The sequence below is a fragment of the Neovison vison genome, chromosome 10, assembly GCF_020171115.1.
Source record: "Neovison vison isolate M4711 chromosome 10, ASM_NN_V1, whole genome shotgun sequence".
In the NCBI taxonomy this organism is placed as follows: Eukaryota; Metazoa; Chordata; class Mammalia; order Carnivora; family Mustelidae; genus Neogale; species Neogale vison.
In genome coordinates this window covers 66,647,049-66,669,532 of record NC_058100.1, presented here as the reverse complement: position 1 = coordinate 66,669,532, position 22,484 = coordinate 66,647,049, and the positions used below count along the sequence as shown (strand labels likewise).

Genomic DNA, 22,484 nt, shown 5'->3' with positions numbered 1-22,484 from the left:
AGTTTTCATTCAGTAAGCTCCTGTTCAAGTGAACAAAATTGAAAGGTTGGTGTCTGACTTAACTTTGGACTTTTAAAAAGCCAGTTGGGCTTCTTTATGAGCTTCTAACTTTGCTATCTTGGAGTAGGTTATGAGAATTAATGAATAAGCTATGAGACCTGCTGGAACCATTAGCTCCACAATTTGTAGTCGACTAATTTGATTCCATTATTTTGGATCTTTTATCCTTTCTGATATTTTTAATAGTTGCTTGGAGTGGGACTCCAGATCTAGTTATATTTTTCCTAAGGCTACCAGCTGTCTTCCTCTCTGTGTATTCTCATGCAAAAAAAGTCCTTTGACCTTTCCCCTTAAGGTTAAAGTGGGTGAAAAAACCTAGTGGGTGAAAAGGCAAAAATAGGGAAAAGATGACAGATGGGGTGAGAGAGAAAATTTGGATAATTTATCTTTTTTATTGTTCCTCCTGGGAACTAAAATCTTTCCTTGGATTAAATTTATAATCTCTTCTAGAGGTAGAAAATGCTTTATAGCTTTTTTAAAAAATGTGACTCTCTAGACCAACCTGACAGAGATTCCACTTTGTTCTTCATAGAGAAGAGTTACATAACAGTGACACAGTTCTTTAAGATTAAGTATTGTAGTTAAGTATTCTTTAGAGTATGCCATATGAATAAATTCAAGGAATAATAGAAGATTTAGCAATAGCAAATAAATAACGAGCTAATTTGACAATGTTTCTCTTTGTAAAAACTGCTCATGAAATCTGACAATGGTAATTTTGCATAACCCACAGTGGGGGGCGGATAATAAATTCTCAAGTACAAGGTCAAGTGTTTTCATGTGAAAATTTCTTTATTTTGGGATGCAATTCATATTGGGATTCATTTCAGAAAAATTCTGTGGATGAAATTTGTTAGTATTATGCATTTTCTTTTGGTGATCAAGAATGGTTGGATATAATGTATTATCCTCTGAAGGAATATTATTTTTTATTGAAAGTTTATTTGAAATGCACGTTTTGACTTACTGTTGAATCCCCCTGCACCCCATAAAAAATAGAAGAAACAGATTTAGATGTTGACTGTATTTATGCTGAGTACCTTCCACTCTGCTACCAATTTTTTTAAACATGAAATTTCTTTAGAGATTACAATTCTTCCCCACTGGCCCCAGGAGATCTACCTGACTCTTACAGGTTCAGTGTTTCCACAGAAGTTGTGTCTCTTCTGTTGTTAAGAAAATCAAATCCATATAGATAACTGGCCTTGCAATGCTTATGTGCATAAAACTGAATTAATAACTTAAAAGAGTTTTTTCACCTTAGAGATTCTTAATGTCATAATCAGTCATTCAGTTTTATGTTATTTTCATTCATCTCTTTGGACTCAGCTGAATTTATTGAATTTTTTAAAAAATTTTGTCTCTTCTGATTAAAATTGTTTTTCTTGGTTGAATCTTAAGTCTACTTGTCTGTAGGAGAATAGAAGTTGAATAGTTAAAATTGCTTTTGATTTTTAATTTAACTGTCATTTTGATGGTTTTACTATTCAACTACTTGTATCTTAATTTGTATTTGCAACCAAGAAAGAATTTATTTAATTAAAGGGAAAATGTTACTAATGAGAATCTTTTCAGCAAAGACATTTTTATAAAAATTACAAAATTTGGTGAAATATTTTTCTTACTTTTCTTATACTTTAAGATTTTATTAGGTTGCTGTTTTGTTCACTTGGGTATAAAAATGAGATTTAAGCATTAGATGGTTGGTTTTCTTTTAACTAAACGTGCACAGTTAATGCCCAGTTAAATAGAGTGGGCCTAGTCTAAAAAAAGTTTAAGTTAATCACTTAAAATCACACACACACACACACTATATATATATATATATATATATATATATATATGTATGTGTGTATATATATATATACACACACACTCTTGATTTGTTTATACTTTTTTTAACCACAAGTATGTGTCACTTGCATAATTTGAAATTTAATAAAAATGAAATGTGAATACTTTCACAATCAAGGAAAACTTTTTAATTGCATGCAAAGGCCTCAATCTTTTTGAAATTAAAATTGGGATTTTAATACATATTAATAATGTTTAAATTCTATACTTTATATTTAATTGATTTGTGATAAAGGTTAAGGAATCTAACACATATATGCCATATTATGATAATAGAAAATGAATAAAGTCAACTCCCAAAGAAACATTTTCCCAAAGAAAATATTTTCACTTGAGAAAGATTATTATAACAATAATGGTCTGGTTAAACCCTGCAAAAAGTAATATAAATCAGTGTTTTGGATAGTTCAAGGTCGGAGATGCATATTTTATTATATAACATACATATTTACACATGTGCTCATACATAAATTAAAGCAAAAAACTGCACAAAATTAATGTAAATACAAAATTAATGTGAATACAGGCTCCCCGCTGAGCAGAGCCCGATGCGGGACTCCATCTCAGGACCCTGGGATCATGACCTGAGCGGAAGGCAGAGGCTTAACCCACTGAGCCACCTAGGGGCCCCGAAAAGTGAAGTTCTTACAGCGTTCTCAGAGAGTTGAAACTCCACTTTGATCTATTACAATGTATATTCATTAATCAGTTTTATCCATGTTTATATTTGAAGTATACCTACATGTCTGCACTGTGACTAGTAACCACAAAATAATAGTACTAAATGACTAATATTTCTTAGCGCTTACTATGTGCTGGAGTGTCATAAGCATTGTATGTATAATAACTCATGTACTTCTCACAACCCCATGCAGTATTACTAAATTCAGAGAGGTTAAATTGTTAGCTTAATTAAGATCACACAGCTAATTTAACAAGTGACCAAACATTGAGTTTTCTGACTATATGTCTGTAAATAATGCATCAACCATCATCTCTGTGGTCTATACATAAATACCTAATGGATTTTTCATCATACTTCTGTTTTTCTTTGCCTGTAATTGTCAGCCTTCCCCCATCCCTTGAGGAAAATATTTTGTTTCCCTTTCTTGCCTATTCTTTATGTAAGTGTAGTGGAATTAATTTTTAGGTAATATACTATATTTTTATTAAATTTAATCATACATAGATATATGTAATAGATTGGTGAACTCATTTATTTTACTAAGTAGAAAAATAATTGTGATTATCTTTTTTCTTCAGTGGTCTGGAATATTTTGTTTTTTTTCTAATTTCCATGCTATATCTAGAATTTTTTCTAAGTGTATGAAATCCTGCTACACTTTCTACATTAGCTTTGGCCTGAAGAAAAACTTAAACATTTATTTTGCAGAGCGTAGCTAAGCTTTTAATTGAAAACTACTGTTCTTAGCGCTAATATTTTTTTCTTATTTTTCTTGCTTTTTGCTCAGAAGTATCCTTCATTGAAATTTCTACTTTAAACTGCTAGATGTGCACATTCACAGCTTTGACTCCAAAGTAATAATAGCAAACATTAAGTGATAGTTTATAATATGTCAGACACTATTAGAAGTGTTTTTGGTTTTTTTTTTTTTAGAAGTGCTTTAATGTGTATTGATTCATTTATTCCTATAACAGTCCTATGAAGTACATATTTTCATTTCATATTTTCACTTGAGAAAGATTTTAGGCCATAGAAAGGTTATTTGTCCAGGATCCCACAGCCCATTATTAGCATTTATAAGTGCTAGCATTTATATCTAGGTACATGGACCCAGGGTCTGTGCCGTTATCTATTTCCATTCTAAATAATGATGTGAAAAAATTGTAGTCTAAATAAGAAAATAAATAAAAATTAAGTCAATTTTTACTTAATTTTTTATTGTAATTTTTTTCCCTGGAAAGTGCATGTTAAAATTTCTTTATTTTTTCCCCCCCTTGCTGGCGAAACCTGTAACATTTGTATAGGATTTAGATATGTATTCAGATTATAATACAAATATCACATTAATATAACTCTGGGTGTCTATGCATTATACCAGTTCATCATTTCCTTTTCCTGCTTTCTTTGATGCTGCCCGTGTATGTTGGATTTAGCAGTGTAATGTTAAGCATGCACCAAGTACAGGTGTTTTACTTATTTCCTAATATCTTACAAGTTGGAGAGATTTTATGTGACTATGCTGTAGTGAAGTATAGGTTTTGTTGAGTATTCTAGATATGTGGTACCATTTCCAGATTACTTTCTGTAGGAAGATAGATAAAACATACATATAATATACATAAGTATATTATTTTGCCTTTTTAAGGTATTTTTGGAAGGACCATCAAATCTGAAAATTTCTTTCAATTCATGCATATACATAGTAAAAGTGAAGTATAAAAATAGTAAGTCTTAAGTGATGCATAGAACTTTTAGTGAAGGTTAATTTTAAATTAAAAAATACATATATTTTTAAGTTTTATTTACATTCGGAGAATTTGCCAACAGAATTTTAAGCAAATTTACCCAAAGTCTTGATTTTTAAAATGTGTAAACATGAATAACTGGATTTTTTTAATGCCCCAAGTTTTCAAGGAAAGCTGTGAGATCAAAATAATAAGTCTTGATGTTTATCAGAGATACATATTTAGGTAAACTTTTTCTACTTTTGTGTGTAGGTGGGTGTGTGTATTAAATGTGTTATTAATCATGAGATTTTATTCCACTGTCAAATTTCAGTCACTGTGTACTAAGTGTACTGAATTTAATTTTATCTCTTTTTATAGGGAAATATGAGAGCCACACACGTGTTCACACAGGTGAGAAGCCCTTTGAGTGTGATATTTGTCACCAGCGCTATTCGACAAAGTCTAACCTTACTGTTCACAGAAAGAAGCACAGTAATGAAACAGAATTTCATAAGAAGGAGCACAAGTGCCCTTACTGTAATAAACTTCATGCAAGCAAGAAGACTTTAGCCAAGCATGTTAAGAGGCAAGTATTATCTTGCTTCCATAATATACTTTATTGTGCCTTCCAATTTAAATATGGAGTAAGCTAAAAACATCTAAGGAGTGCTTGTCTCCAGTTCTTTCTTTGCTTAATATTTTGTAAACAATTTTGATTGCAAATATATTTCATCAAGAATTTATTAAGAACAGCAAATGTTAGTTTGTTTTTTTTTAAATGCTATTGAGATGGAGAATTTTTTATGTTGAAATGAGAATTACAGAAGTTTAAGGCAGCATTTTGGTTATCCTTTTTTATTTTGGGTTTTGACAAGTATATTTTCAGAGTACATGGTTTTAGAATCCTAGGAACCTTATTCCTCATGCTCAGCTTTGTCTTTAGTGTGTAAAAATTTGTGAAAGAAAGCATGTTTAGTACAATATTGCATATTTAATTTTAAGAAAGGAAGTTTTTTGAAATGTGGGCCAAAAAAAAATCAAGTGATTATCTGTGAATAGCTAGGTTCCTGAATGTATGATTTTCTTTGACTATTTCTGCATAAATTTAGACATCTACATTTTTGAGTGTTAACAATACCTGTATTCTTAAGGTGTTTACATGTGCCTGTCTCTTTATGAAAGAAATCAGCACCTGATTCTTATAATCACTGTTGACAGATCGTAAGGAACATGGACTTAACTAATACATTCTTTTCCTAATAGTCTTTTTTTTTCTTGTAGATTTCATCCTGAAAATGCTCAAGAATTTATTTCCATTAAGAAGACCAAGAGTGAAAGTTGGAAATGTGATGTAAGAGCTTTTCATTTGTAGTAGAAAACCAAAATAAATGTAATGTTACCTTTGGGGAAGGTAATTAGATTTTAGAGTAATACAAAACCTAACATATCTCACTTTTAGAATCATTTTTTTTTTTTATACAAGGTTATCCTAATTTTTGTAAATTAAGCACCATAGAGGTTAGTTTTTAGATGGTGGACCTGATGGAAATCTTAATTTTTATATATAAACTGACATTAGTGTATAAGTAGGGGTTAAAATTTATGTTAGAATCCCTCCCCCGCCCCCCCGCTTCTGGTTATCTATCTCAAAACTTAGTGGTCTTTAACAACTGTTTTATTATATCCCACCATTTTATGGGTCAGTAATCTAAATTTAGAGCACAGCTTTGCTGGGTAATTCTGTTCCACATGGTGTCAGCTGAAATCACTCAGTTGTTTTTGGCTGATACAGGTGATCTGGTTTGGTGTGGATCCACTTCCAAGTGGCTCACTCACATGGCTGGAACTTGGCGTTGGCTGACAACAAGGAGCTCGGCAGGGACAGTTGGCTAGAGACCTTGATTCTTCTCTACAAGTAGTCTGCTCAAGAGGCTACTTAATCTTCTTTCTATCATGGTAGCTAAGCTCCAAGAAGCATAAGTAAAAACTATCAGACTTTTAAAAAAAAAAAAAAAGATTTATTTATTTTTTTTTTTAAGAATTTTTAATTTATTTGACAGAGAGAGATCACAAGTAGGCAGAGAGGCAGGCAGAGAGAGGAGGAAGCAGGCTCCCCGCTGAGCAGAGAGCCTGATGTGGGGCTCGATCCCAGGACCCTGGGATCATGACCTGAGCCGAAGGCAGAGGCTTTAACCCACTGAGCCACCCAGGCGCCCCAGATTTATTTATTTTTAGAGTGAGAACACATACCAGTAGGGGGGGAAAGAGCAGAGGGGGGAGGGAGAGAATCTCAAGCAGACTTCCCACCAAGCATGGAGCCTGATGTGGGGCTCAATCCCACGACACGATAACCTGAGCCGAAATCAAGAGTCAGATGCTTAACCAGTTGAGGCACCGAAGCACCCCAAAACTATCAGATTTTTTAATGGCCTAGCTTCAGAAATTAGACAGCATCACTTTCAGCCCATTCTGTTGTTCAGACAAGTCACTATAGCCAGGTCAGATTTAAGGGGATAGGGATTAGTTTCTGTTTTTTCAGTAGTAGCAAAGAATTTTTAGATAGCCTACCACACCCCCTAAAGTACTTTTTATAGGTACTATTGTTTGAATATAGGTAAATATATAGGTATATAGGTAAATATTGTTTTGAGGGAGTCACAAGCTCTCACTTGTCTTCCTTATTTTCAGGCTTCAGTTTATGTATACAGCAAAATTACCACCATTTCTCTCATTTCAGCTTCTAGGGATTAAAGTTGATTATTAACTATTTGGATCTACATAAGTTGCTTTCTTCTCCTTGCTAAGCTTCATCATCCTCAGCTGTAAAATGATGATAATAATTATATCTACCTCATAGGATTATTGTGAGAATTAAGTAAAATAAACCATGAATTATTTAGCATGGAGCCTGGTGTATAGTACATGCTCTATTACTGTTTTATTGTGGCTGTCATTGTCATCCTAGTAGCCCGTTCTCCTCTCCCCCTTTTAATAAAAAAAAAAAAAAAAATTTAAGACTTTATTATTTTAGAACATTTAAGAGTTTTATAGCATATTTTTTTAGGAAAGTATAATGATTTTTCATATGCCCCCTGCCTCCACAAATGCATAGCCACCCCCATTATCAGCATTCTCCCATCAGTATATCTGTTACAATGATGAACCTGCATTGACCTCCCCCTTTTTAAATCTCATGTCTGCCAGATTTCTTTAAAAAGCTGTATCTCGGGCGCCTGGGTGGCTCAGTGGGTTAAGCCACTGCCTTCGGCTCAGGTCATGATCCCAGGGTCCTGGGATCGAGTCCCGCATCGGGGTCTCTGCTCAGCGGGGAGCCTGCTTCCTCCTCTCTCTCTCTGCCTGCCTCTCTGCCTACTTGTGATCTCTCTCTGTCAAATAAATAAATAAATTCTTTAAAAAAAAAAAAAGCTGTATCTCTTACTTTTGACTACTTTAAGAGATAAATTCTAAAATTATTTTTCTGTGGTTTCTTATTCCTTTGCTAATTAAATATATGGCAACAATAAAATAAACCATTTTATTCATGACATATAAGTGATTTAAAATATAAATTTAATTGATTTTAGAAACACTGACTAGAATTAAGATACTGAGATTACTGTGTAATCCTAGAAATTAGCCTGTTAGAAATGTATGGAGTTGAAATTCAGCTACCTTTAGTACAAATTTAAAATAACCCCATACTATAATTCCTCCAAGGCATTTTTTTCTGTACAATGAGAATTTGATTATACGTTTGGTAACTTTTCTGTTGGAAGCAATTTCTCTTTAATACTTGAATTTATATGTTTATTTTACATCATGAGCGTGGTATTTTAATTTTTCATCCATGTTCCCTTACATTTTGTGTACATTTTATTTTAGATTTGTAAGAAATCCTTTACTCGAAGACCACACTTGGAGGAACATATGATTCTACATTCTCAAGATAAGCCTTTTAAGTGTACCTATTGCGAAGAACATTTCAAATCACGATTTGCAAGGTTAAAGCATCAAGAAAAGTTCCATCTGGGTAATATGCAAATTACTTTTCCTAAGAACAGTCATGGCAATTATTTTTTTAATTTTAAGATTTTATTTATTTTGCGGGAGGGAGAGGCAGAGGGCGAAGGAGACGATCTCAAGCAGACTCTGCATGCCTGACATGCGGCTCAATTTCATAAATCTGAGATCATGACCTGAGCTGAAATCAAGAGTCAAGATCAACAGACTAAGCCACCCAGGCACCCCAGTCATAGTAATTATTGATGATCACATAATGCTCGAGGAGCCTGCTGCTATTGAACCACGTAGGAGAAGGAAGTCAGATAAATTGGGAGGAACAGTGGTCTTGTTGCTGTTCCTGCAGACAACTAAATATGTTTAAGTTCTGTTTTGGTAGCAGATGTGCCTGTGGTCATAAACTATTTTTATTCACAGTTGATTGTTGGATAGGTCTGTGAGTGCTTGAATAAGGCATTTTTGTTTTGGAAAAATCTCATTTCTCTGGAAATGAAATGAACTAGTATATGCGGAATTCCCTATTGTGTTTGATGAAACCTCTGTCTAATGCTATGGCCACGGTGGAAACTTGTGTGCTAGATGGTAGTACAGTTAGGTACATTTATGACAGTTAATACTGATAAGGAATTATTCTAGTCCAAAGTAGAGGCTGTTTGCTCTGCAGCATTTGGTGGTATAGTGGTAAGCATAGCTGTCTTCCAAGCAGAAAGCAGTTTTTTGCCTGTCCTAGTCAATGTTTTTTATTGACAACTTAGATAAAAATATATACTTAGTGCTTATGAAAAATTTGTGGATGACAGCTGGCAGAGGTAGTTGATATGGCAGGAAATAAAAATGTAAAAAAAATCTTGTGCTATAGAAAAGGTTAAAATAAATTAAGTTAAAATTAATTAAGAGTAAATACAAAATCATAAACATGGGAATTATCTGACTTTTACTCATTGAGGATTGCAGAACTATAAAACGGTACAGAAGTCGAACTCCTCTATAGATGGGCTTAAAAGCAGAAGGTTTTTAGGCACAATCTGAACCAAGAAAATTGCTGACAAAAACCACTATAGTTTTAAACTATATTAATAAAAATCTGTTGTTCAAAATCAGGGAGGTAATTATCTCACTGATTTTAATTTCATCTGGAATATTGCATTCATTTCTGAATACTGCATTCAAGAAGGATATTGAGAAGTACATTCTCAAGAGGTGGGTAATTATGGTGACATCGGGTCTTAAACTTATTTGAAAGAGCTTTGCAATAATTTGTCTGGGAAAGGTAGAACAATTGTGCTATAAGGAACCTTTAGTCTTTGCAATTTTATTATATGAGACATGTATGCGGGAAGAGTATTTTCTTAGTACTTTTTGATTGGCCTTTAGTAAGTTGTTCTATCAGAGTATTTCACCTTAGCATTTCTAAGAAGCCATCATATGAAGCAGTTTTTATACTAACTAGAACTGTACTTAGAGACCTATTCATGATCGCATGTTCCATGTGAGAAATTTCTTTATACATTAGTTCTAGGAAAAAGAATTTCTTTTGGGGAATTGGGGACTTCTTCCTTTTTGAGATGAAAACCATAAGTAATCTTTTTGTCCCTTGTTATAGAAACATGCAAAACATAGTAATTTTTATGGTTAACATAGTTGCTTCCACTTCCTTTTTCTGTTCCAGATTTTCTATTTCAACATTTGTTAAATGTATCATTTAGTAAATACATAGACATTATAAGACTATCAAGTGAATATCCTAAGGTATAAGTTTAGTTTCAATTTAGAAATTTTATAAAGTATTGGAACTTATAAATTGAAGTGGCTTATCTTGCACAATAGTTATTTTCCTATCAGTAAAATTATACAAGCAGATCCTTGAACTGATAGCAGTTAGAATTACTGAAGAAGGCATTCCTGAAAAGGTGGTTGAACTAGAACTATGTGCATATGTTTTATATATGTATACTATTTGTACATAAAATTATAATATGTAGTATATACATTTTATGTATACATACATCACACCTCTATGCTTCTGTTTACTTGAGTCACTGTATATTAGGTGAGTGGTTCAAGTCTGGGGGTGCCCAAGAAGCTGCATTGCTAACACGTTTGCAGGTGATGCTGATGCTGATGGTCGTGTATATTACTGTGTATTACAGACAGTGTAATTACTGCTGTGTGTATTACTGCTTTAGGTTATTCAAGGACATACATTTGGATTATATATTCTGTAAATCAGAGGGAGAAATTTCTAAGAAATACAGTCTGAACAGTTAGGGTAGAAGAATATTTACTATATCTCTGTGTATATAAGTATAAAAATCATAGTTGGCTTTAAAGTCAAATCTTCTAATTTTATCCTATTTAGAGGACACGAAAACTGATTTAGTAATTTCTGAGCATAGCTTCATAAATACAAGTTCAAGGAGGTTTAACTGCATGCAAAACTGGGCATTTAATATAGGGGAAAGAGCATCGGTATTTCCTTTGATGGACTGGTAGATAACTGAACATGAAAGAGAATGCTCCTTTCTTTACCCAGCTGGAGCCTTCAGGAATACATACAATTATTTCACTGTTTGCCTAACATACACTTGCCATAATATGCTCATCTCACTTTTATTTGCTACATCTATTTATCTTTTAACTGTGCAAATACAGAATCTCTTTTTTTCCACCTTCTTGGAATTTTTTCTGGGGTGGGAGAGGGTTGTAAGAGGAGGTAGAGGGATTTTCCGTAGCACTCACTACTTTATTTAACCCAGTGCTAGATATGAATTAAGAATCAATAAATACTTGTTGAATTAGTTAATAAATGAATAAAAGGCTCAGACCTCATGGAAGATGAAATATTAGAGATTTTAAATGAGAATATGTTAAAGATACTTAATATATTTTGAGGTCATCTCTCAAAAATATGTTGAAACTCCCCCAAAACTACTGTGGCTACTGAACAATTCTACTTATAGACATGCTTCTGAATTTCAGTGTCCAAATGCCATTTTCTTCCCATTTTTCAGTTACGATTAATTTCTCATTAAAGTTCACAGTAGAGTCTACAATATTTTCAGTCTAGGCAACATCATTAAAAATTTGTGTTTTTGAGGAACAGCAGTTCATTTCCAGTTTATGAACTCTCTAAAGTCCTTTGTTTATTCTTCCAAAGTTTCTCAGTACCACCTTTTCCCAGAAATCTGATATGTAACGTTTTTTACTTTGTTCCAGTCTGATTTCAAACTAGGAATTGGCCATTTCAGGTTATTGACCCATTAGATTATACAGCATTTATTATATTAGATGCCATACCCTAAACTGAGCTCTAGGCATACAGGGATGATTGTAACTTGACTTCTAGGAATAAACAATCTAAAGAGAAGAGAAAACTGTTAAGTGAATAACTGCATTGTGTTATAATACATGCATTTATAGTGGTAGATAAACATCCATAATATACCTATTTAATTTAATTTAGTATCTATTCTTTAAATTTTAAATATACACTTTTCTTTCCTTTTTAGGTCCTTTTCCATGTGATATATGTGGTCGCCAGTTTAATGACACTGGAAATTTGAAACGCCATATAGAATGTACCCATGGTGGAAAGAGAAAATGGACTTGCTTTATCTGTGGAAAATCAGTACGAGAAAGGTGAGGAATTATCTCTACACCCAGAAAAATCCTGGTACCCGTTATATAGAAATAATTAATGAATATAGTTTATAAGGATTAGGGTAATGCCAAATATACTTAAATTATACTTTAATTTGGAATTTAAGGACACAAGAAGAAATAACATAAAATGCTATAGAAGTTGGTATGAAAGGATATGCAGGTATAAATGGTAAATTTTTTCTTTTTTTAAAGATTTTATTAATTTATTTGACAGAGCGAGATCACTGTTAGACAGAGAGGCAAGCAGAGACAGAGAGGGAAGCAGGTTCCCTGCTGAGCAGAGAGCCCAAAGCAGGACTCGATTCCAGGACCCTGAGATCATGACCTGAGTCAAAGGCAGAGGCTTAACCAACTGAGCCACCTAGGTGCCCCTAGTAGATACATTTCACATAGATACCACTTTGTCTCTTTCTGAAACCCCACTAAAACTACGTTAAAGGTTATTGACTGGTAGACTCACTTAAAAGACAGTAAGCTACGAAGACAGGGAGAACAGAACAGAAGTGTGACAAGAGTAACACAGATTGGAAGCTAGAAAGCAGATTGATCAGTGGAAACTGACTTAGCAGATATAAGAAAATAAATCCTAAGGTGGCATTGGAGAAATCAAGAACATGGTTTACATCATAGAATCCACAAAAGGTATAGGAGTGGGCAATATCAGGTACATCTGGAACTAGGGCAAAGGAGAGGCAGAACAGGAACACTAGAGTAAAAACTTCTTAGAAGTTAGATTATTTGGATTTTCTTCTGCCACCCATACAGGTCATTGCTGCTGAGCACCAACACCTATCCCAATTTAAAAGATACCTGGACTGAAGTATACAGTGTTGTTACATGATGAATGTATTCTGAATGCTGAAAGCAGTGAGTCCCAGGCCTTATCCCTGCTGAGATTTTGGATTTTAGATTTTAGCCCCCAGGCAGTAGGTTAGAGAACAATTCCCTGACAATCTGAAAAACCAAAGGGCAAATATATTCCCTAACAAATAGTACACTCAGGTCACCTACTGTGAAGCCTAGTCATCAAGGCCCACTCCTGCATGCTCTTTTATTGTGCCGTCTGCATTTTAGTCTATCACACATAGTCACAGACAGACAGAAGAGTTAAACACAGAAGGAAAACATTTAACACAGAAGCTAGGTTCTAACATAGTCAGGAAGAAGAAGAAAAAAAAAAACCTTGAAGGAAACATTATTCAGAAAGAAGAAAACTAGCAAGAAAATAAGTAAACAACTGGGCGCTTCATGAGAAAAATATTCATATTATGAATAGCCTTAGTTGAAGATCTAGAATCCATTCGACAAGAACAGGATGCTGTAACAGATCAGAGCTCTCAGAAATTCAAGGCATAATAGACAAAGTAAAGACCTTAATGGATTGAAGAACAAAGAATTAAAGAACAAAGTTGAGGGAATCTCCCAAAAGATAAAGAGCAAAAAATTGAACAATTGTAAAATAAGGATTAGAACATTAGAGAACAGTCAAGATGTCTAGAAAGAAAGAGCAAACAATGAAAATAGCAAGGGAAAAATCATCACTGAATAATTCAAGATAATTTCCCAAAACTGAAGGACATGTGTTGCCAGACTAAAATTATCCATCAAATGCTTAGGACATCAGATGAAAATAAACCTACTCCCAGATACATCACTGTGGTATTTCAGAACACTGGGGACAAAGTGAAGCTTCTAATTGTTCAGGGTAAAAAAGTTACATATACTGAGTTACGAATTAGAATTACTTGGACATCTCTCTGAACAGCAACACTAGAAATAAGATGATACAGTGTTACTTTGAAGATTTTCTTTTTTTTAAGATTTTATTTATTTATTTGGTAGAGAGAGATCACAGGTAGGCAGAGAGGCAGGCAGAGAGAAAGGGGGAAGCAGACTCCCCACTGAGCAGAGAGCCAGATGTGGGGCCTGATCCCAGGATCCTGGGACCATCATGACCTGAGCCAAAGGCTGAGGCTTTAACCCACTGAGCCACCCAGGCGCCCCAACTTTGAAGATTCTTTTTTTTTTTTTTTTAAGATTTTATTTATTAATTTGACAGAGATCATAAGTAGGCAGAGAAGCAGGGGGAGAGAGGGTGGGGGTTAGGGAACAGGCTCCCTGCTGAGCAGAGAGCCTGATGCGATGTGGGGCTCGATCCCAGGACCCTGAGATCCTGACCTGAGCTGAAGGCAGAGGTTTTAACCCATGAGCCACTGAGGCACCCCCCACGACTTTGAAGATTCTTAAAGAAGCTTATTTCCAGCTAGAATTCTGTTCTTAGTCAAACTGACAATCAGGTCTGAGGATTATTAAGACATTTTTTATGACATCAGAAAGTGGCCTTTAATGTATTCTTTCTCATGAAGCAGCTGAATTCTCATTCACCAGAATGAGAACATAAACCAATGAAGAGGAAGACAAGGGCTTCAGGAGATAGAAATTCTAATCCTGAAAAGAGGCAAAAGGAATTCATAGGAGGATGGTGCATGAAGTTTCCAAGTTGTCAGATGTGCAACATGTGTAACAATGGAAGACAGTCCACACTAGTAGTAGTAATGCCATGGGACAGACTGAAGTTGTCATTGCTTAGATCCCTGCTGGCATGTGCCTCTTTTAAATAGGGGACAAAATGCAAGAGTAGGTCTGATCCCAAAATTTATTTTTTATTTTCTGTGGTAAGAACATTTGACATGAGGTCTACCCTCTTAACAAATGTTTAAGTGTATAATACAGTATTGTTACTAAGTTATAATATAGTATTAAGTTACTAATACAGTATTATTATTGTGTTATGGCATAATGTTGTACAGCAGGCCTCTAGAATTTACCCATCTTGTGCAACTGAAAGTACCCAATGAATAGCAGTTCCCCATTTCCTTCTCCCTGATTCAAATTGTTATCTGTACTCTGCCACTGTATAGTATGTGCATGCTAGTGAGGTTCCTACTATTGTATTTATTCCTTGCTACTTGATTTAACCATACTTGTTTTATTTCACAGAAATGTTCTTTTTCAGCCTGTCTCTGAAAATTAGACGTAATTCATAGTAAGCTTAGAAGCAAAATATATACAGCAGCCTATTTACGTTGGCTGTATTTCTGTTGGACTTCTAGTACCTGATCCACTCTAGATTGTCAGATGCTCTAATTGTGATGTGCTCTCTTTTCCAGTATTCATTTTTGACCTTACCTGCTGACATGTTGGAAAGGGCTTTTGCCAGTGCTCAGGCAAGCTACAGCCAGACTTTGATACAGAGACACTGTTCATACTATTTCTGTAGGCTCTTTACCTAATAGTAGCAATATTGTTAGATTTGTGCTTGCTACTGTTTTTCAAAAATACGTAGTATATATATACTGCTAGGTAGTAAAACAAAGAAGAAAGGGAATGGTTAACATAAATAGTTATCTCTGAGAAATCAAGGAGGAATATGTAGAGGCATTCTAAGGTATAACAATGTTCTAGGTCTCATCCTGCATTGAAGTGTAATAATAGAAGTCTTTTAAAAATATGTATACATTTTATAGCCTTCATTAAATAAAAGTTCCATAATTTTAAAACATTAGAAGTGCCATGATCTTAAAATATCAAATTGATATGATGGTAAAATAGGAAAATCAGTATGCTATATTTACATGAAAACTTACAGATGGATCTAGTTCATTTTATGCATTATACATTCTTTTTTCTTAAAAGTCTTTCTATAAAAACAAAAAGCAAACCAAAAATTAAAACACTCTATCTTTTCACTTTTAATTACCTAGTAGGTAGGGGTCTGGAATAGTTCTAGGGATAATTTCTACAAAGCAGAATATACCTGCAGATGCTCCTGTCAAGTGTTGATGGGCCTTGTAGAAGAGCACCATCTACTGGCATAGATCTGCCTTCATTTCAGGTTCAGCCTTAATACTCACTAGATGTGGGATTAAAATAAATGCAAGTAGTAGAAACAGTAAAAAGCCTGCCAAAGTCAGACACATTGCCTTTTGCTGTCTTTCCTCCCAAAATAACTTTCCTGTCCTTACTCAGAACTTTACATATGTAGGAAATTTCTGAGTGTTAGAACTATAGGAAATGCTAGCTGTGTGTTTGGAGCAGCAATGGTTGGACAATACCCTGTTCAGAAGTAAAACCAGTGCATCATCAAAGTAGTAATTAGTAAAACCTTATTGTGCATCTATAAAAAGAGAGTTTGCAACTAAGAACACTCCAACCAAAACACAGAATGAGACTCAGGTATGTTGTTTTATGCAGCTTATACAATGAGAAAGCAGTGACTGATTATTCTTTACAGTGGTTGGTTGTGACATCAGGATTTTCTTAAGTGATAGGGAATGGGTTAATGGTTACCTCACATCAGCCTTGGGAAAGGGGTTAGGTTTTGCCTATGGTTTTCAGAGGCGTAAACAAATGACCCAGTGCAAGTTACCCTTGCAAAATAAGCTATGTTAGGCTTTGTTTGTAGAACTTGTCTGCTCGGGGAATTTTCAAGGCTAATCTCTGTTTTTTATTTTAACAAGTCCATCCCAGGTTAGTAGGGCTGGAGGATTTAGGAATGACAGTAATTGTATTCTTTTTTTTTTTTTTTTTTTTAAAGATTTTATTTATTTATTTGAGAGAGAGAGACAGTGAGAGAGAGCATGAGCGAGGAGAAGGTCAGAGAGCGAAGCAGACTCCACATGGAGCTGGGAGCCTGATGTGGGACTCGATCCTGGGACTCCAGGATCACGCCCTGAGCCGAAGGCAGTCGTCCAACCAACTGCGCCACCCAGGCGTCCCAGTAATTGTATTCTTTATATGGTTTTCCTTTTTCACATTGGCATCTGGAAGTTACAAGGACCTGTAAAGCTTTCTTTGCCCTAAAACATTCTTTTCACAGATTACTGAGCACATATTTGAAAGGAATGGTACTGATAAACTGGATTGTTTATATATTATTAAATTCTCTCTGCTAAAATTCACATCAGCTTTACCTAACGCAGTAGTACAGTTGAGCATTTTTTATTGTACTTTTTTTTAACGATTTTATTCATTTATTTGACAGAGAGATCACAAGTAGGCAGAGAGGCAGGCAGAGAGAGAGGGGGAATCAGGCTCCCCTCAGAACAGAGAGTCCAGTGCAGGGCTCGATCCCAGGACCCTGGGATCACGCACGACCTGAGCCGAAAACAGAGGCTTAACCCACTGAGCTACCTAGGCGCCCCTTTTGTTGTACTTCTTGATAGCTGCTTAAGTTGATGGCAAAGGAAGCCAAAGTTAATTTTGTGTATGTGTATGTGTTTTTAAAGGAGAGAGACAAAACAGGCATGATTATGCACTGGTGAGACTAACCCAATAAAAAGTGAAAATACTATAGGAGAAAGGGAAAATTGACATAAGATCTGTTAGCTTGAATATCTTTCTAGTAAGCTTTCTGAAAATCGTGCCTGAGAGAGAATGAAAGCAGGGGTAGGAGCAGAGAAAGGGGGGGAGAGAGAGAGAATCTTAAGGAAGCTCCACACTCAGCATGGAGCCCTATGCAGGGCTTGGTCTCACAACCCTGAGATCATGACCTGAGCTGAAATCAGGAGTCCGATGCTTAAGTGACGGAGCCACCGAGGCACCCCTGAAAACCTCCTTAATATAAATATTGACAATAGAAGTCTTTAGATAAATGTATATTTTTTTAACACAGGACTACTTTGAAAGAACATTTGAGAATCCACAGTGGAGAAAAACCTCATCTGTGTAGTATCTGTGGGCAAAGTTTCCGTCATGGAAGTTCATACAGGTAAGTCAAGCCATTTTCCCCCTATATTAGGTAAGATAAATTATTTTAATTCCATTTTATCATTGCATTAGTTGTTTGTTGAATTAAAACATTTCTTAGCACTTACAATAAATAAAGTTATGCAAAAAAACTTTTCTTACAGACTTTCCCCAACATTACAACTTTTAATAGTCTTTATTCTATAGTGCAAAATATTAAATATTTCATCACCAAGTTTGCTAAATGCTTTACTGTCCAAGTAACTGTCATTTAAATGTTTATTGCATTACTTTTCTTTGAATCAAAGCTCATTAAAACTCTGATATTCTAACCTTAGTATATTTCATTACTCTTGATCATCTGAGAATATTTTGGTATGAAGTATGGCAAAATTGAAAATTCTAGGACTCTAAGTGTTGGAAAATCTTCTGTGTATTAGTTGTAACCTAACTGTTTTTAATAGCTGAATACCTGACCACATTTCCAGTCTATGAAAAGTTGGCTTTTTCCTGAATAAATAAATAACTACCTTCTGTGAAACATGTGTACATTTTACAGGTTTACTAATGCTCTTGGGGCTTTTAATCTTAAGGCTTTAATGTTTGCACTTTCACTTATTATTTACCTCTTTTTAAAAAAATTTTTAATTTTACATGTAGTTAGATGTAGATGAACTACATCTTTTGTTGTGGAATCAGTATCTGTTTTGCAACTTGAATGGGAAAGCTATTCATTTCACTGGGATATTTATAGGTGGAGGATTATGGTGCTAAAAATAATTCAAGTTAATTGAATTTTAATAATTTAAACCTTTTATAATCTATCTTTGGGTGACTATAAAATGAACTACACTATAAAATGACTATAAAATGAACTACAACCAAAGTGAGTAGTGTGAAAAAAGTAACAAAATGTAATTGTCAGAAAGTTGATTACTTATAAAATTTACTAAATTCTCATGTGTTGATTTGTAAGTGGTATCAGTTGTACAGAGAAGGGTTAATTCTTAATTATTTGCTCTATCATGAGTGTAAGTCACTTACCCATTTGTCTGATTCTGATTCCTCCCAGCTCATTCCTACTTTTGCTGTCTCTGAAACTCCACCAGTCAGATAGTGACCCTAGACATTTCGTATGTTCAGTGAAGTAGATTTAGGATCTAGGTCAGGAAGGAAGGTCTTGGAGACATAGTGTATGTGCAGATGTTGAGGTGTTTCTTTTTTTGAAAGAGATGAGTAGAAACCCTGGAGTTAGGTAGTAAGAGAGTGGGGAAAGATGAAAGTCATAGAAGTGGAGCAAATAATGTATGAAGGTGGGTGAGTAAACAACCCAGTTTCCCTTAGTTAGAGTTAATCAAGATTTTTCCTTTGGTGTCACCAGGTTTTATGGTCTTCAACTTTTTCTTTTCTTTATAGGCTTCACTTACGAGTACATCACGATGATAAAAGATACGAATGTGATGAATGTGGGAAAACGTTTATTCGTCATGACCATCTTACAAAGCACAAAAAAATACATTCAGGTACTTTGTAATGATGTTTACAAAATCCTTGAAAAAGCTCCTACATGTTTATGTTGGCTATAATTTTGATAATTTATCATTGATAATGCTGATTCTGAAAACTTTTTTTTAAATATCTGAAAGGAACATAATTTTGTGCCATGTTTTTGTTCACTGTAATTTTAATCATTTGGTTACCTGTTATGACTATAGACTATATTTTGATGTTTATTTTCATCAAATTCTCAAAATTTGCATTTTATATGTTATGTAGATGTCTGCAATAATTTGTTAGCAAAATGTATTTGAAGAGAAATGATTATAGTTGGGTTTTAAAGTTTATGTAAGAGGAATTTTTAAAACCCTGTTTTTGGAAAAGAGTACCTTAATAATCCTGATCAGTTTCAGATCTTTATACCATATTTATAATTTTTATATTCTGGGGCTTTCTTTCAATATTTTTCTCTGGATTGACGTTCAGGAAGTGCTTAGAAAGTCAACTATATGAGCACAATAATGGGAAGGAGCCGTCTATGAGCACAGTAGAACAGGTGATTATTATTATTATAAACATAATCTAAATATAAAGTATGCAAATTATTTTTATTTATTATTATTTATTATTTTAATTATTTTCTTACATGATCTCAGTGAGGTTGCAGGGTGCAGTTGTTATCAATACTTTTAAGAGATGCTAACAGTCTGGTGACCTTTTCACTGAAATTACACATTTTCATTTTCAGGAGGAGAATTCTAAATTCCTAATTCTAGAGATCACATGCTTTAATTGCATACTGGATTAAGTTAAGACAGTGGTTTTTAAAGGCAAGCCTTTGTAACTGAATATAAGAATAGAGATGAGAAGTGAGACTCATCTGGAATTTTACATCATATTTGTATTTTGGCTCATTACAAATAAATGTGTGAAATCCCCACAGATAAAAAATACTTTAAAAATGAAGTACAAAGAGGGGTGCCAGAGTGGCTCAGTTGGTTAAGCATCTACGTTCAGCTCAGGTTGTGATCTCAGGGTCCTGGGATCGAGCCCCTTGTCGGTCTCCCTGTTCAATGGGGAGTCTGCTTCTCTCTCTCCTCCTACTCCTCCATCCTGCTTGTGCTCTCTTGCTCACTGTCTTTCTCAAATAAATAAATGAAATCCTTAAAAAAAAAATACAGCAAAGATCTGAAAATGTTCAGGTCCTTTTTATCAACAGTAAAACAGCCTCTTCTTGATTCACTATATTTTCATTTGAAGTGTTTGACATCTAGACCTACTCTACTCCCAGAAAGTTACTGAGGTTTGAAGTAATTTCATTTATTTTGCTGTGTTATGTTGAAACGTAAGATTTGAAATCTACAGCAAAAATCCAAGTGGTTTCTTTTCCAAGTGAGGGAAAAGGGCTCACATCCATGAAAATAAGCATAGATTCACTGAAGAAAGATACTTGATTAAGAATATAAAGCAAATAGCCCAGAATAAAGGGTGGCTTTACTTTTCTGGTGTATTTCCCACTATGTTATCTTACTGTTTGATAATATTTCTGGAGGTAGAAGTGAAGTGCATATTATAATCAAAATATCTGGGTCTTTAAGGTGAGAAGGCTCATCAGTGTGAAGAATGTGGAAAATGTTTTGGTCGTAGGGATCATCTCACTGTTCATTACAAAAGTGTACACCTGGGAGAGAAGGTGTGGCAAAAGTAAGTGAAAAAGCAATTTGATTACTACATTGGATAAGTGTAAGTTAGAGGAAAGTTATAACTTGCCTCATAGTTTATTTGTTTAGCTGGGGATAAGTTAACTAGCTCTGTTTTTCTGGCTTCTGTTCCTTCTCTGCAGACCTAAAGGAACTGAATGAAACATTTTTGTTTTACTTGTTTTCATTTGACTTAGGCTAAAGGTGGTAGACGTTGAAGTTAATGATTAATATAAAATCTAGAAATTCTTTGGGCATTTCATTTATCTTTGGTTGCTGTGGCTCTTACCTAAAAATATAAGTGTGCTGCCTGTATATTATACTTAATAAGAGCAATTATTGAGACACTTTCTAGTCAGAATTTAATTTCTTTTTAAGCACACTGAGCATTTAAAGTGGTATTTTATTTGAAGGAGGCATGTGCTGTCCTAAACACCAACTTTTTTTGTAATTCCAATATACTTAACATATAATATTATATTAGTTTCAGATATACAATATAGTGATTCAACAATTCTATACATTATTCAGTGATCATCATGATAAATGTACTTCTTTTTTTTTTTCAATTTATTTATTTTCAGAAAAACATTATTCATTATTTTTTCACCACGCCCAGTGCTCCATGCAAGCCGTGCCCTCTATAATACCCACCACCTGGTACCCCAACCTCCCACCCCCCCGCCACTTCAAACCCCTCAGATTGTTTTTCAGAGTCCATAGTCTCTCATGGTTCACCGCCCCTTCCAATTTACCCAAATTCCCTACTCCTCTCTAATGCCCCTTGTCCTCCATGCTATTTGTTATGCTCCACAAATAAGTGAAACCATATGATAATTGACTCTCTCTGCTTGACTGATTTCACTCAGCATAATCTCTTCCAGTCCCGTCCATGTTGCTACAAAAGTTGGGTATTCATCCTTTCTGATGGAGGCATAATACTCCATAGTGTATATGGACCACATCTTATCCATTCATCCGTTGAAGGGCATCTTGGTTCTTTCCATAGTTTGGCGACTGTGGCCATTGCTGCTATAAACATTGGGGGTACAGATGGCCCTTCTTTTCACGACATCTGTATCTTTGGGGTAAATACCCAGGAGTGCAATTGCAGGGTCATAGGGAAGCTCTATTTTTAATTTCTTGAGGAATCTCCACACTGTTCTCCAAAGAGGCTGCACCAACTTGCATTCCCACCAACAGTGGAAGAGGGTTCCCCTTTCTCCACATCCTCTCCAACACATGTTGTTTCCTGTTTTGTTAATTTTGGCCAGATAAATGTACTTCTAAATCCTCAGCCTGTTTCACCTATTCCCCCTGCCCATCTCTCTCTGATAACTATCAGTTTATTCTCTAAAAGTCTGTTTTTTTGGTCTCTTTTTATTTTCAACACCAAATTTTTAATAAGGTTTAGTCGAAGTTTAACTGAGATGAGTTGTTGAGTGTAAAATGTTCAGAGAACCCATGTTCTTGGACTAGATGTTGGAACAAACGCTAAGTAATAGACATGGTCCAGGTGTCAAGAAGCTT

General features: G+C 34.6%; 1 protein-coding gene across 4 annotated transcripts in view; it reads left to right on the top strand.

Moving 5' to 3' along the window:
* The window catches only part of ZBTB41 (zinc finger and BTB domain containing 41), a 52,562-nt gene that overhangs the window by 5,059 nt on the left and 25,019 nt on the right, over positions 1-22,484 (top strand). For 2 of the 4 annotated variants that reach the window (XM_044267536.1, XM_044267538.1), the window contains exons 3-9: positions 4,705-4,912; positions 5,608-5,677; positions 8,209-8,356; positions 11,856-11,985; positions 17,684-17,779; positions 19,174-19,280; positions 20,853-20,958. In XM_044267536.1, coding sequence (XP_044123471.1) covers positions 4,705-4,912; positions 5,608-5,677; positions 8,209-8,356; positions 11,856-11,985; positions 17,684-17,779; positions 19,174-19,280; positions 20,853-20,958 — 865 coding nt within the window. The remainder of the gene's footprint in view (positions 1-4,704; positions 4,913-5,607; positions 5,678-8,208; positions 8,357-11,855; positions 11,986-17,683; positions 17,780-19,173; positions 19,281-20,852; positions 20,959-22,484) is intronic. The other 2 variants (XM_044267537.1, XM_044267539.1) reach the window with 1 other exon arrangement.